Source organism: Oryzias melastigma, linkage group LG7, assembly GCF_002922805.2.
Source record: "Oryzias melastigma strain HK-1 linkage group LG7, ASM292280v2, whole genome shotgun sequence".
NCBI classification, from domain to species: Eukaryota; Metazoa; Chordata; class Actinopteri; order Beloniformes; family Adrianichthyidae; genus Oryzias; species Oryzias melastigma.
This window is the reverse complement of record NC_050518.1, coordinates 12348856-12364954: the sequence shown is the minus strand read 5'-3', so window position 1 is coordinate 12364954 and position 16099 is coordinate 12348856. Positions and strand designations below refer to the sequence as shown.

The following is a 16099-nucleotide window of genomic DNA, read 5'->3' as shown; positions in this document are numbered from 1 at the left end:
TCTTTTTCAAACAAGTGCTTTTATTGTCTAATCCATTGACTAATATAAAGTTGTTACAAAAGCACATTGCTAAAAAACATGTTTTTTTCTTCTAAGTCATTGAGGCATGTGTATCAATTTTATTTACACTTTTAGACATCAGAAGTGATGTGTTGGTGATCAAAATTCTGCTCATTCTCATATTTTTGTTTGGCAAAACACCGAAAATATTTCAGTTGTTTATCCTTTGTGTAACCACCCTTTAACAAATGCAACCTTTAGACTTTGAGTGATCCTCAACTAATCTGTCTGGAGTTTCTTTTCTCACGAAACGAGAACATTTTGCAATAAAGATCAGCCCTTTAATGAGTTTAGAAAATGTGTAAGACAGACCCAGTTGGGAGTTTCTATTCTTTTGCCAATAATTGGCAGGTGTTCCTGCCAAGAGAACATCAAACAAAGAAGTTTCAGGTATTTTAGCAGATCCAACTTTAATGAAAATAAAATGTGATCTGCTGAAAATCATCATCCAGACGTCTATTATCTTTTGTTTTTTTCTCGAGGCTCAAATTATTATTGTAAGACATTATTGTGAGGAGGCTCATTTGCAGGTGTTGATACCGTTTGATGCAGAGCCCAATACAAGATTGACCTTTAAAAGCTCACAAGAAGCAATAACAAAACAGCATTTTCAGATAAGCAAGGAACATAAATTCATAAATTAATTAACTCATCAGCACTTGCTTTGTTTTTACTGTGGCTATATAAATCTGCTCCACATTTATTGTATGTTATAGCCGTGTAAGAATACATTTTAACAACAATTCCAATCCTATAATAATTTGTGTTTGCCAATCTGTTTAATTGTCAATATTGGTTCATTTTTTACTGATTATAAAATCAGTCCAGGACATCTTTGGCCAAAATTCAAACAGTTTTACTCAGAGTTAAATACCTGGTACTGAACAGTGCAGGTGAAAGTTTAAGATTTTGTATATTTCTTACAAGATAATCAAGTCTAAATTATATATATGTACAAACAAGAAAACAACGACAAATGGGAAATCCATTCACATTTTAGTTTCATAAAGCTCAGTCTACTGTTGTTTTTTCTATATAAGATAATACACATGGAACATTATTAGAATGTTATACCACACTATGGTTACATTTCATTGGACAATTCTGTTTCCACACACTGGACTGTAATGATTGATGGCTTGATCATTTTTTATTGTGTATTTTGTCAAAATCTATTCAGGAGAAAAATGAACAACTTAAAATGTATTGAAAATTAATAATTTTGTCAAATCCACAACCTATCTAAGAATTATTCTAATTTGTGCTTATTTGATAAAAGTAAAACTCACTTTTATCTAGACATAACAACATAAATGGGCTTCCTAAAGACAGCATGAGTGGCTTCATTCAAGAGAACCTACCTGCATCAACAAAGGTGCTCTGATCTTCATGATGAAGTTTGAAGCAGAACATCAGATAGATTTGAAACTCCATAAAGAGGCGGAGTCATTCCGGTAAACACAACTGGCCCAAACCTGAGGACCTGTGTGTGGAGGAGGACAGAGAGGAGCGAGGCGGCAGGCGAGGGAGGGAGGGGTGGCTTCCGTCACAACTAGAACACACTTCTCTGTCTTTAGATTACACATTATAGTGAGGCATACGTCTCCCCAAACTGTCAACACTCGCGTGTTTGTTGGACATCTGCTGATGGCGCCGCGGTGGAAATGCATCGCTTGATGGCAGCTGAGGAGTGTTTGCAGCGCTCCCCGATTACAAGAAGAGGCATCACGGCGCGACTTGGCTAACGTTACCTCGCTAACAAGGTCAGTTTGAATTTGGGGTTCTGCTACCCCGGCAGGGGCAACGAGAGCTCCAGGGCGATCGTTTGTGTGTTAGCAATGCGATCTAATCCGGGGAATAATCGCGGCTTCCCGTTCTTCGACAGGACAGGTAGAGACCTACATTTGTCACCAGTGCGCTCTCTCCGGGTGTTAGCTTGTTAGCTCCTTTTTGAAGGATCAGTCCTGGTGCTTCGTAGACTTCAGTGAATAAGTACGCCGACTCGCGCTAACACCGATGTTTAAGTTGTTGCCGTCAAGCTGTGTTTGTAAAGGGCTGTTCCACTGATAGCATCGAGGAGGGATCAGTCTAACTACAGTTTTGATGGAGCTTTGTGTTTGCCACTCTCCGGCAGCTCAGTGCTCGTTTCCGCCTAGAATAAAACAGGTGCATTTCTGCGCCAGGATGATCGAATGTGAGACTTACAGACGGCCGACCCTTCAACAGAATAGAGTTTTTACTTTCTACTTTAGTTTAGATGGAAACGAACGACTTTGTTTGTGGTTTTACGTGCTATATGCTGTGAAATTGTGTTTTTTCAAGGTTGGCCGTCGTAAGCAATTACAAAGGCCTCGTGCGTTTGGTCGTACTGAAACGGGCCCGGTAGCTAATGTCTAGTTAATGAGCTACAGCTAGCCTCCATCACTTTAAATAAGTAACTAACCAGCGAACTTGCTATTAACCCTTAATACAAAGCTGTGATTTTACGTCTGCTGTTTTGCCAACACACTTCCTGTTTCTAACCACAGTAACTGTGTCACTGTTGATGTTACAGGTAGAAGGTTCGTGCCTTGAACATGATGTTAGCAACAAAGTCGGGGAGAAACTAAACTGATGAGTTTTTCTAGCTAACTTTCTTCTACTCATATCTACCAGTTTATCTCTGTTTTTAATTATTATTTTTTAGAAGTTTATATAGTAATTAGTCGTCTCTTTACCTTTTTGCTGTTGATTTTCTCTGAATTGTCTCCTACCTTTTGGCAGGTAGCTGGAATTGTGTTGACTTTTTAATTTGAAGTCTGCTTGTTGCCTGCTCTAACCATATATTTATCTATTTCAAAATCTTTACCAGTGGTCTTTAATTATGATTATGCCGTTTTAAGCTAATTAGAAAAAGCCTCTGTCGTTTTTTATGACATATTTTCTTGGCGGGAGTTAGAAATTCACCTCTGAATTGTGGGCGGGATTGTGAGCCCGGAAGTAATGATATCCCAGCATGCCTTTGTTTACACTGTCTCCCTCTAGCTTACAGCTCCTCACAACCCCAAGCTAACATTAGCAGTGAAACATAAACGCTGAGCAATATTGGAGCTTTCCAGTCATACAGTTTTGAGCTAGCTCAGATAAGGAAAATTAAGACATTATTGGATCTATTGTCTGCAAAGTGGGTGCATCAGAATTTAATGGAGCAGGGAAACTTTGGCCAGCACATTCCAGTTGGTACTGAAAGCATTTCCAAACTGGGTTTTTATCTGATCCTGATCCATCATTAAAAAGAATTTATTTCGAATAAATAGATACTCAGAAATGCAGTTTTAATCTTAAATTCTTTTCTATATGTCCCCCATCATGAGAAAAATGCGACAAGAATGTAAAAAACACTAAAAACAGGATTTTCATTGGAGTGGGTCTTTACGCTCACCTATACTAGCCACAGGTATACTTTCTACTTTTGTGCTACTTTGTAGTGATGTAACTAAACTTTGACTACTTTTTAATTTGGGAAAGCTTTAGGTAAAAAATATGAAAAGCACTTTGTGTTTCATAAGAACGAAAAGTTGTATATAACTATATTGAATTGATTTGTAAAGAATTGCCATGTTATCACATCAAGGTTGTCTGAATTTGTTCACCACATAGTGCACTATTTAGTTTGTACATTGTCCAACTCTAGAATTCCTAAATCTAAAGACCTAGAAATTACCAAGAAGTCTCTCCGTCTCACCTTTTTCAACTATGCTAACTAGATTGTTCAATATAGGTCATAATGCGTTGTGTTTTAGCAATTTTTCATGTGAATAAAAATAATCGTAATTATTTTTTATAAGCCATCCAAGTTCTCATCATCAGAACACAGTGGATTTATAGTCGTTGTAAAATGTTCAGATTTATTAGGTTTTTTACCTCAGTGATGCCATATATGTCGTTTTAAAAAGAAAAAGTAGTGAGCATAGTGTCAAAAATTGCTTTTAAACTCTAGCACATTTGATAATCCTGCACTAATTTTCTTTAGTTGTTGGAGTGTAGGGAGGGAATTTGGACATGAGCCCAATTGTTTATCATAATCTCCTGGTTTTCAAAATAAAGCACCATTGTATTTAATGTTGAGTGAACAAATGATATCAAAACAAAAAAAACGTACTATACGCAAATTGCTCTTCTTGCACCAAAAAGGTATACATTCAGTGAGTTCTCTGATTTCAGGCTCTGCATTCCCTTTAAATTGGGAACAGGCCGCAGTCTTCCAGGAGTGTAGAATGAGCTGCTTTCAGATTGCCATGCCAAGTTAGACTTTCATTCAGGCAACAGCTGATTCTGTTTTCATCCCACACTTTTCATTACTTCTCACATATTTTAGAGTGGAGGGCAACACAAGGGAAACATCCCACTGCAAAGTAAGGCTTTTCTTGTAGAAATGTTTGTAATTCAGCTCAGGCACTATCTAGAAGCTGCTGCATGTGGTATGTCAATTCAATTGGCCCTGAGTGCCACTGTGCTTTGGAGGGCTAATTATTTCTGATGGTTTTCAAGTTTTAACCACTGTTGTACTACATGCTCCTTGAGTGGTTGTAAAATGGTTTTGCCCCCCTAGAAGTATAAGCAGTGGTGTGAAATGAGCAGAAGTCACAAGGTTCAATCATTCACTATTATAAAGCTGTTTTATTGTTAAAAAAATTACAATTTCAAAATGCCATTTTTTGCATGATTTTAGAATTAAACTCAGACATAAATTATATAATTGAAAAAATTCAGAAAGAGCTGCAAAAGTTTTAACAGTTATTGCATACTATTTATCAACTGATTTGATTTCTTCTTTTAAAATTGTAGAAACAGCTGAATAACTTGGTGGACAGTGAAAAAACAAATAAATTTCTGATAGTTTGTTTCCCACAGCTGATGTTTTGACTGACTGCATTTCCTCCTTCAGCTATAGATTGCTTTCCTGTCTATGAAACATTTGTGAAACCAATGGTTTATTTTTAGAGACGGCTGCTCGCAAATATTCATCATTTCATATTTAAGTGGAAAGTCAAATTCTCCCGCACCACTTTGGCATAATTTTGATTTAACATCCTGATGTACTATAGCTGCTGCTGTGGTAGATGTTGTTGCAGGAAAATTATGCCACAGCATTTCAAAGAAAATTGTAACTTTGATGGAAAAATAATAATGATTAAAAAACAAGACCAACATCTTTTTGTATGACTACTGTTATGAATAAAATTGGAACTTGAAAGTCATAGAGTATATGCAATGCATTACAATTTTTTTAAGTTTAGCGTTATTTAAAAAAAAAAAAAAAACGTTCCTTTGTAGTTCTTGAAGAGGCTGAAAATTACCATCCAAAACGACAAAATAGCTGTTTTGCCTCATGATAGACATGTATGCTCTTACAGCTGGCAGTCTTTGCAAATAGAATTATATTAATCGGAATTCTAAATATCTACATTTCTTGGAATAATGATAACTAGTTCCTCAAAAGATTATATACAGCTAGTTTTGTTTAAAGCTAGTTGAAACAGCTTTGTTCAGAAAAAGATACACATCAAAGTACTAACAGAACTTCTTGCTGTGTGATGCTGCATGTCTTTTCTGGTCTCTGGTACTTCTCCATCTGTGGTACATATGGAAAAACATTAACGTCAAAGTTGGATTTATAAAGCTTTAACCCTCGTGCTCTCCTATGGGGCCCAGATAACGCCACCCTTACATTGACGTGTGATCCCTCCCATGACAAAAGTGGACAAAGATGGACAGGATTTTATGTCTGCCACAGACACCAGTGAAGATAAAGTTCAGCGTGCTGTGATAGCACAAGGGTTACATGAAAGTTGTGCATCAACTAATCTGCGTTTTTGAACAAAGATTCTATTCATATCACAATTTGTGATAGACGTTACAATCCATAGTCAATATTGGTTCATTTTAAGTTATCCAATTCAATACACATTATCATTCAGACTGCTTTTTTTTTTTTAAAACAAATATTAGTGATCACTGTCTGGATCTAAATGAATGTCAGCATAGTTTTGTGAAAGTGTGCGACCTGTCGTGGAATTTTTTACTAAATTTTTCACTGTCTGTGGTACTGCAACAACGTGGAACCAATCGGGAACAACAGTAACTCAGTCATATTTTTTTGATTCCTTCTCAAGAAAGTCCATAAAAACAATGGACGAGAGTTTAGTGTGGAAGAACTTGACTGGCCTGCCTGCACTGATTCCCAAGTCTTTACCTTAAATAAATTATTGGGAGGAATTAGAGCAAAAACTGTGTGCTAGGTCTTTACATTCAACATTAATGCCTGACCTCACAAATGTACTGCAGAAAAATGGTCAAATATTCACATAGTAAATGCACTTTTGAACCTTTTAGAACATCTTCCCAAAAGAGAAGAACTGTTATACTTGGCTTGATGTCATATTAAACAAGTGTATAAAAGCAGCTGCTTTTTTTCTATGTATAGTGTTCTTATTTTTTGATACAGCTTTGTAAAAATATATTTTTTCCCATCTTGCTTGTTGTGCGATCGGTTTTCTGTTTTCAATTAAGCTTAAGTGAAATGCCTCTTGTGAATAGTCTAGAAGCGTTATTTTATTTTACATTTTATGTCTAAACATGGTAAGCTGCTATTTTCTGCATGTGTACATTCATAAATTGTTTCTATTTTCTCATTTCAGACTCATTTAGGGTGAATAGTCATCGCAGGTTTCTTAGAAACTGGCACTATGTTTTGCTTTGATGGGTTTATAACTTCCCGTAAACAAACCACGGTAGTAATATAGAAATAAAAAAAACATATATTTGTTTTCAGTTTAAGGCTTTCATGCTGCTTTTTCTCTCACTTTATTCAATTCAGATCTGTGCCATAGCAGAAAATAAATGCTTTAGAATTTATGCCTGCAATTACCATGGATGGTATGACAAAAGGCTGGTTTATTTCCATTACACACAGAAGCTCTGTTACATTACACTTTATGAAATAGGTACATCAAATCTAGGTCATATTTTGGAAGAGCTCCTTTCTTACTTTGATGTAGGCAGCCCACAGCCACACACAGCCACACGAGTACATGGCAACAGCCTGAAGAAACATGATGCAAAGGGTTTTGTCTTTTTACTCGGCTTGCATTGTAAAGGAACGAGACATGGTGAAAGATAAAGTCCTGTTAGATGAATGCCTCAGCAAGGTTAATGATTCTTTTGGGGGGTGGTGACTTGTATAGTTGAAAAATACCCCCCTCCCCCAACTATGAAGGGGAAAAAAAGAAGTGGAAATAATAGCTGAGAGAAAGAGGCAAATTGCTTTGTATATTGCTCTTTCAAAATAAAATACCTTTATGTAAAAATGAGTCAACAGTGGACAAAAAAATTGCTCCCAGAACATAAACAATTTCAGTTGATAGGCTAAGCAATAAAATATATATATATATATATCATTACTGGAATATAACGAGTGCAGATAAAGGAGATAAAAAAAATAAAAGAAAAATTCAACCTTTTGCACTAAAGATGCAACAACAACTTACATTTTCTGACATTACGCCCGATGAAATATTTGCACAGAAACTAACACTGATCTAATGTTAACAGATACAATTTCTCTGGAACTCTGTGGAGAAACTAGTTAAGATCTCTCAAATTATTTTATAAAATTTTTTGCAACTTCATAAAAAAACCTTTAAAAATATCTCTTTTTGAGCAGATGGAAAAAAGACACTTATTTTAGAATTTCCAAAGTAGTTTTGCACAAGACAACAAATAGAGAACAATAGTGTGTTTGCTTTTCTTAAAAATGTTACTCAAATATCTGCATTGATGAAATCCATGTTTTATTCGACCATTTACATGATTCCACCAGATTTCCAAAGCTTAGAAAACGAGCTTGGTTATTTCCTGTTTCAGGTGACAGTTCTAGTGTTAAAGGGTTAAACTTCCCAGTGGACTTAAGTGGATTTTACTTATGCATTTAAACACAAGGAAAAACTAAATATGGCTTTAAAAACAGCTTTTATTTAGATTTTTCTCTTGGTGTCAAAGCTTTGTACTTTTAAATTACTTTTCCTTCACCCTCTAGTTGATGTCATTTGATGGCATTTCGAAGGAAACAATCAAAATGAAGCACACTCTGTAAAATTCTTACACCTGTCAGTATTTCTAAGCAATACGTGTCTGTTTTTAAGCTTTCTCGCTTTGTTTAACTATATTTGACTGGACTTCAGTACCTTCAATCTCCACTTCTTCAATCCCCAGCAGTTCTTGTCAGTGATAAAGTTGACTGCAGTATAATTTTGGAAAGCCTACCACTATTTTTGCAATCTTTCCCCATGAAATGTAGCCACACATTTCGGTGTATTTTCTTCTCTGCTTTGAGTTTTTTTTTTTTCTTTATTTTTACCAGAATCTATTTCTACTATTTATCATTGAAAATCTAGGCTGAGGCTTCTGTATATGGATGTATAAACACATTTGCATGGACATGAGGGTGATGGGTTGTAATAGCTTTTTTATATTTTCATGTTGTGACCAGATCCTTTTAACAAAATACACTTGCAGAATTGTCAATATGTGCCTATTTGGAACAAGACGTAATTACTTGTCTTGCCCAGAAACCCATTGAATGTTATGACTTGGAACTGCCAACTGCAGTAAACAGCTGCTTTACCTCCTGAGCCTTTTATATGACCTGTGTAATGATATTTCCACTACTTTATGAACCAGCAATTGTAGCTAGTAATGGTCGGTCATAGAGTTTTGCCAAACAAGTGTTGCATCCTATTTCAGCATTTTAACATAAAGATGCTTACAGTAAAATAAAATACAGTTTTTGTAATCATCGTAGAATAAGTTAATGTGTGTACAGGACAACATACTGTTTCTGTTTATACATTTTAGCAGAAATCAAGGGACCTTAAGTAAAAAAAGTAAACAAAAAAGGAAAAATTCACTTAAATGTTTGTAGTTATAGTGATAAATATGATCATTTTAAGTGACAACTATTTCAGCAATGTCTCCATAAATGATATCAGAGGAAGCATTGAAGAAATGACAGAAATCAACCAACACAGTATTAGAGTAAAAGTGAATGCCTGAAAGGATCCTGCAGTATCATCTGCATCGTCTGCAGCTTCTTGACACCAGTTATTAATTGGCATTTGATCAAAACTTGCATTGCATTAGCCCTATTAGGGTGCTGCCACATTATTAAGTTTAAAGCGTTTTTGAGACTCCTGGTGAAAAGTGGCGTGATGCTTTTAAGCCTTTCACTCCAGAGCTTTAGTGTTGTCAATTTTTTGTGTACTTTAACTTGTCAACCATTTATGCAATTAAAGCAATTCCAGCAGATTCTGAAGTGAGTAAAATAGCCGTCTTGCGCAGATGTGCAACACTATACAATCGACGTAAATCGGCTGATTCTGTCGTAGAGAAAAGTGGCCGTTCACTATTATGTAACTCTTTAAGTTAGTGTTGAGTTTCCTGTTGGTACAAAGACAATACAAAAAGCTGCTTTTCTCCGCCTCAGAATCAGCTGATTCACCATAATCACGTGAATGGTTGAGGAGTTGCAGTATGGCAAAGAATATGTGCTATTTAGATTTCACCAGCGACATCTCCAGTATTGACAGAATAACACTGATGGGATCAGGCTTTGCATTGTCAAAGTATTTGAACACTCATACAAACAATCAAATTTGATTTTTATACATACAATGATCAGCACATGTGTTCTATCAAGTTTTTTCTTTACCTCATACCACTGAACTTTGTGGTAGTGCTGTAATGTGTAACCAGTTAGTGTTTCATTTGGCTTGTATGTTGTATAATCATGTGTCTTCCAAGAGTGGACTAAAACTGTAGACACACTCTTATCCTTGGATGTTTGTTTGAGTCTTTGTCACTCATATTTATTTCTTTTTTTTCCTCTATCTCCTAGAGTGGGCTGACATGGCTCTCTGACAGGCTGCCAAAGGTCTCTTCATGGATCACACAGGACGGGCGGAAGGCAAAGCACACCATTTGTGATCATATTTGGGCTCTGTGAAGTCTGACCCACAAGCATATCATCAGCCTGACTTAAGCGGATGTGGCCTTTTCAGTTGTTCATAGACATCTGTTGGGCAGCTCAAGGGTCTCCTGCTATGCACTATAAACAAAGAGCCATGAGCTGTGGGAATGCAAGGAGTAGCAGGCTTCTTTCCTGCAGAACTCTACCTCTGGTAATAGGGCTTCTGCTAACAATAGCCCGAGACACTGTGGCTGAACAACAAGAAACAAAGGTGGACATATTACCGGTGGAACTAGAGGCATCTATGCGGTCTTCTGTTCTCTCTGAGCTACAGGCTGCAGTATCTTCTGTTGGTGAAGGGCCACCTACAGCTATTCCAGATTATTCTATAAAGAATGAGGGGGTGCACACCAATATTCCTGACTCCTCAGCAATTGTGGGCCAGGTATTTCAGTTGAAACTTTCCCCAGGAAATACCCATACAAGCTGCAATGTCCATGTAAGTATACCTGTTTTTTGACAAAATATAAAACAATATTTATATATATAAATATATATATATAAACTTGTTCTTTGTTGACATTGAATGAAAGTCAATTATAAGCTCTGCAAAAGAAATAATGATACATATTTTTTTTTAAGGAAATGTACTTTATATATCATAGGCTCACCTTTTTTGTGTTTTTGCAGCATGTACCTCAGGATCTGGATTATTGTGCGTTATTAATGGGGATGTCCCGATCTGATCACATGATCAGAAATTGGGCCCGGTCATGGGGTTGATGACTATCAAAAATCAGATGTTGGATAGTTGCACTATTTTCACTTGATTGTCAAAATTGCTTAACAGAAGGGCTCTATTTAAGTGTTAAATTATAAAGAATTTTAATCTTATTGCATAATAGAAAACACCCTGATCTGTTTATTAGTTTTGTTCATTTTTTAAGTGTTTCAAAAGCATCGGACCGGAACTCTTTATCGGCAAATACTCGGCCCAAAAAAAAAAAAAAACCTGATCGGGACATCCCTAGTTATGAAGTACTCATTATTTATCTCTTAGTACAAAAGCATAACAAAGCTACAATTTTTATTAGAAATAAATAAAATATACTTAAAAAAAAACTAAATTTGAACCCTCAAAATGTAAACTGTAAAGCTCATGATACTAAAAATATGATTATAAAATGGCATTACTAAAATTCTCAATATGACAGGGCTTCCACTTTATTAGGTTAGAATGAATTTGTGGTAGTAAAGCTTAATGCCTTAGCCTCAACAACAAAATGCTTCATTAGTAATCTTTTTGTATTCAGTATTATTATGAAAACAAGGATAACACATGCATGTTTTAATTCCCTGCATTTCAAATCCAGCAAACCTGTAATTGTTTCTTTTTTCAGTCTTGTTTTTTATTGTTTGACATAAACACTTACTCTTATCAGTCATGTCATCTGTAGCCATTTGTAACTTTTGTTTAAAGAATTCAATAGTGAAATGAATTCTTTTCATTTTGCTGCTCTTTTCATACTCCTGTTTCAGAACTAACCACATCTTTTCTCTTCCTTTTTAAAGCTCACCGAGCTGGGAAAAAAGTCTTTACCTTCCTGGCTTTATTGGGATAAGGAAAGCTGCAGTCTAAAAGGTTTGGCTCTGGATCGGGATAAAGGTGCATATCGTATCATGGTTTCGGAGGAAGGCCTAGCTGAGAACACAAGCAGCCAAGTATACCCCAGCACAGTATTTTCTATTGAAGTATACCCAGAAGATCGAGCAGACACTGAGCCAGCACTTTTCACTCTACAGTCTGACAGTAGCTTGCAGCCTTTCACATGTTTGTCAGAAGAGCCTGTTACTGTTCTAACTGTCATATTGGATGCGGACTTGACAAAGATGGTTGCTAAACAAAGGGTCAATTTGCTGAGTGTTATGAAAAAATTCTCACATATACCATTAGAACACATGAGGGTTGTCCCTGTTGTGAATAATCGCTTATTTGATATGACTGCATTCATGGCTGGGCCAGGAAATGCAAAGAAAGTAATTGAGAATGGGGCCCTTTTGTCTTGGAAAGTTGGATGTTCCCTAGATCATGACAGCATCCCTGACATAAGCAGTGTTCAGTCTTCAGCAAAAGATGGGACAATGTCAGCCAAGCTTGGTTATCCTGTGGTTGGTTGGCACATTGTCAACAAAAAGCCCCATGTTGTAAAACGGGTCAGACGGCACTTGAACAATACTCCCACTCCAGTACCATCCCTGCTTCCTCCAACTGTAAGCCAAGAACCTCTTTCACGACCTGTCCCAACCCCAACTTCACCCTTCATTGCACCAGCGACAGACATTTCTGCTCCCCCTGTTCGAGGCCCTTTGCCTCTCCCAGTGAAGCCAACCATGAGAGTCAGAGATCAGATAGCACATACTCCAGTCTTTGGACCTCCCCAACCTACCAGAGTATTAGGAACTACAAGCACCCTCCCTATTCAACCTGCCACAACAAGGCCAACAATTGTGGAAGCCACTGCTTTGCCAACAGCCCCTAGCACCACCAAGAAACCCAAACCTTCCTCTACAAAGAAACCCAAAAAGTCTAAATCCTCAACCCCAGCTCCTCGACAGCCAAAGTCCACTACAGTTAAACCACCTAGAATCAGAATAGAATCGAATCAGCCTCCAGTGATTCGCAACTCAATTGATCATGTGATTGCGTGGGTTGGTACTTATTTTGAGGTTAAAATTGCTGCTGATACATATTATGACACAGAAGATGGGACAACTGACAAGCTGAGTTTGACTTTGCTCAAGGCCTCCAAAGAATCAGTGAGTGAAACGTCATGGATTCAGTTCAACAGCACCATCCAGCTTTTGTATGGCCTTCCAGACACTGAGGGTAATCATGAGTACTTTATGAAGGCCACTGATAAAGGTGGCAAAAGCATCATGGATGCGTTTGTGGTTCAAGTCAACCGCTGGTCTAATAATGACAAACCTTCAGTCATGTTTGCTGCTCGATTTCATGGTGATCCTAAAACTTTGAACAGTGATGTCCATAAGAAGATTCTTCTAATCAAAAAGTTGGCATATGCCCTTGGTGATAGAAACAGTAGTACTGTGACCCTCAGAAACATCATAAGTGGCTCCATTGTTGTTCAATGGACCAACAACAGTCTTCAGCAAAGCCCTTGTCCAAAGGATCAGATAACAGTTCTCAGTAACAGAATCTCAAATCCGCAAGGAACGCCTAAACCGGCCTTCATCAAAGCCATGGAGCCTGAATTCAAAACTATTAACATCTCTGTTTTTGGCACCAATGAATGTCATAGATATACTTTCATTCCACCTGGAGAGATTCCAATGCCAATACTTCCTACACCTTCACCTTCTCCTGGGACCGGCCGTAGAAGCAGCGATGATGTTTACCTTCACACAGTTATTCCAGCTGTAGTGGTAGCAGCACTGCTACTCATAGCTGGTATCATTGCAATGGTCTGCTACCGCAAGAAACGCAAAGGAAAGATGACCACAGAGGAACAGGCAACGTTCATCAAGAAGGGAGTTCCAATAATTTTTGCAGATGAGTTAGATGATTCCAAGTCGCCTCCTTCCTCCAGCATTCCTCTTATCCTTCAAGAAGAGAAGCCCCCTCTTCCTCCTCCAGAGTACCCAAACATGCCAGGCCCCCATAGCAGCCTACTGAACCAGGACCTAATGGAGGATTTCTTAATCTATCAGGATGATGATCCAAATGCTCCACCTTACCAGCCCCCACCACCATTTACAGTGCCCATTGAGGGCAAAGGCTCACGCCCCAAGAACATGACGGCTTACAGGTCACCGCCTCCTTATGTGCCTCCCTAACGCACATTGGAGGTTGGATCATAGAAAGCAAAGAGATTTGTAGAAATGCTTCTCAGAAACTTTTACAAGAGTAAGTACAGTTGTGTTCTATGAAACAGCTTTGACTTTTTAGAAGAGCAGACAACAATATATATCTGACCATCACAGAATAGACACTGTAACATAAGATTTTACTTCTTTCATGGGACAGATGGATGGAAAACATTTTTAATTCCAGCACTCTTTTTTTTTTCTTCTGTTCTTTGGATCTGCTTTTGACTTATTGCATTTTGTTTTGCTTTTATTATTTTTGTCTGTTTTTGCCAAGAGGAGACAATTTTATCTTCAATGATGTACTATTTCTATTGTATAGAAAATAATAAAGACGCAGGAAAGACTGAAGTCCACAGGGTCTTTGTGCAGATGTCACCATGACAACAGACTTGAGGCTCTCCCTCACAGCGTTAATCTTTATGAGTTCTAAATCATTCTTATCTACCCTTCAGCCAGGTTTACTAAGATTTTGCACTTGTTATTTCTAGAGGGAAGGAAATGCAAAATGGCAAGCTAAGAGCATGAAACTTTTATTTACACAGTTTATAAGGCATACATTTCTGTTTTTACTTTGCTTCCTCTTGACAATAACTTGCAAACCTTGCACTTATGCAAACTCTTGTTAAACCTTGCACTCTGTCTTGCGCAAATGTGAAAGCATTTAGTTATAAGTTAGTAAAGAAAGGAAAAAGTATATTTGATATAGGTGAAGTTTGACGACGATTCCTCTGGTACTTGATCACAAAGGACATAACTTTGATCACACCTGTTTTAGATGTAGCTTCATTACGTTTTGTTAAAATGTGCCACTGAAGCTGTCTGTGAGACGAATGGTTTTGCTGTTGCCAAGGTGATGTCTCTTGTCACATGGTAAACCTAATGGGGTTTCTGCAACAATAACAATGGGGCTATTGGAATGCTGTGTTTCACAGCAGGTAGGGAATCTATTAATGAGTTGGTACCACTGTCTTGTGTAATGTTGGTTTTACTGGTGTAAGGAGTGGGAGGGTGGGTATAGAGTACTGTATTATCATTGCTCTGCCTCTAGGTGTTGCACTGCAAGATTTAGTATACTGCTTAAACCTTGTCAGTTCAGAAAAAGCATGAGGTTTAAGAGGATGTACATACTTGTGTGCCTGTGGAAGAAAACGGCTGCGAAATATCAAGTGTTTTATCAGTAAACTTAGTTGGGGAGTGGGCCTATGAGTGGGAAATTCTTTTATTTTTCAATTGTATGTCTAGATTTATGATTCCAATCATAAAAAAAAAAAAAAAAAAAAAAAAAATGTGAGGGTAAAAAAGATGGTTGACTTGCCCGTCACAGAAGAGTCATCCATTATTTCCATGTGATGGGAAAACAAAGAAACCACAACAATATGTGAATTATGTACATTTCATATCTGATATCACCATAAGAAAAAATGGTTAAATCTAATGTTTTTACTGAGTTTTTGATACAGTCTTAAAAATTGTTTTATGAAAATGTATTAATAAAATGTAAAACTATTTGTAAAGCCTCAATTGGTGTATAGTCCTGTTTTTTTAATAACTTGAAGGGGATTGACAACACTCTTTTTTTTTTTATAAAGTTGTGTTGGAAAAAATATTTGAGAAAACTAACTGAAGGATCAAACAAAATATGAATACTTTGGTGTTTCAATGACTGTTTAGAGCCAGCAATGCAAGCCTCACAAAAGCTTCAAAGTTATACAAGTTTTCCATTACCTGATTAATTGCCTTATTGATTTATTTTTACATCCATTATATAAAGATCAAAAGGGTACATGAAAATGGAACTCCTGCACTTTGTCATCACATTATTGACCCGAGTAAACACAAGCAGCAGGCAAGTGCTGCCTCTATTTTTGTCTGTTTAGCTGAAACTGGACTGCTGCTCCCACTGTTAGAAGTAAAACCATAAAACAGCTGCTAATTTGAAGGGACGTATGCCCCCTTTTTTTATAGAGTTCTTTTTAGCTGTTATAACTAAATTTCAACGTTTTTGATGACTGATGCTTTTCAGTTTACTCTTAAAGCCCAACAAAAACATCAAGAAAACATGTCAATAACAAATAGTAAAAATAAATTAAATATAAAGTCATGATGTTCTTGCTTGTAGACTTTGACTGTGATGCCCAACGTGAC

General features: G+C 37.0%; 2 protein-coding genes across 5 annotated transcripts in view; one reads left to right on the top strand and one right to left on the bottom strand.

Annotated features, from left to right (window-relative positions):
• Positions 1 to 1556, bottom strand: part of LOC112159114 (poly(rC)-binding protein 4) — a 55194-nt gene extending 53638 nt beyond the window's left edge. Inside the window, exon 1 of one of the 2 annotated variants that reach the window (XM_024292979.2) lies at positions 1422 to 1556. The gene's annotated coding sequence lies outside the window, so the exon portion shown is untranslated. The remainder of the gene's footprint in view (positions 1 to 1421) is intronic. The other variant, XM_024292980.2, reaches the window with a different exon arrangement.
• Positions 1553 to 15475, top strand: LOC112159112 (dystroglycan). Of its 3 annotated transcripts, none has more exons than XM_024292975.2 (3): positions 1553 to 1823; positions 9995 to 10565; positions 11639 to 15475. In XM_024292975.2, exons 2-3 carry the CDS (start codon positions 10143 to 10145, stop codon positions 13919 to 13921), a joined length of 2706 nt encoding a protein of 901 aa, XP_024148743.1. In that variant the 5' UTR covers positions 1553 to 1823; positions 9995 to 10142; the 3' UTR covers positions 13922 to 15475. The 3 variants fall into 3 exon arrangements, with proteins under 3 accessions (XP_024148743.1, XP_024148744.1, XP_024148745.1); XM_024292976.1 differs by having other exon boundaries at positions 1814 to 1950; XM_024292977.2 differs by lacking the exon at positions 1553 to 1823 and adding an exon at positions 2032 to 2052.
• Positions 15476 to 16099: the final 624 nt, after the last annotated feature.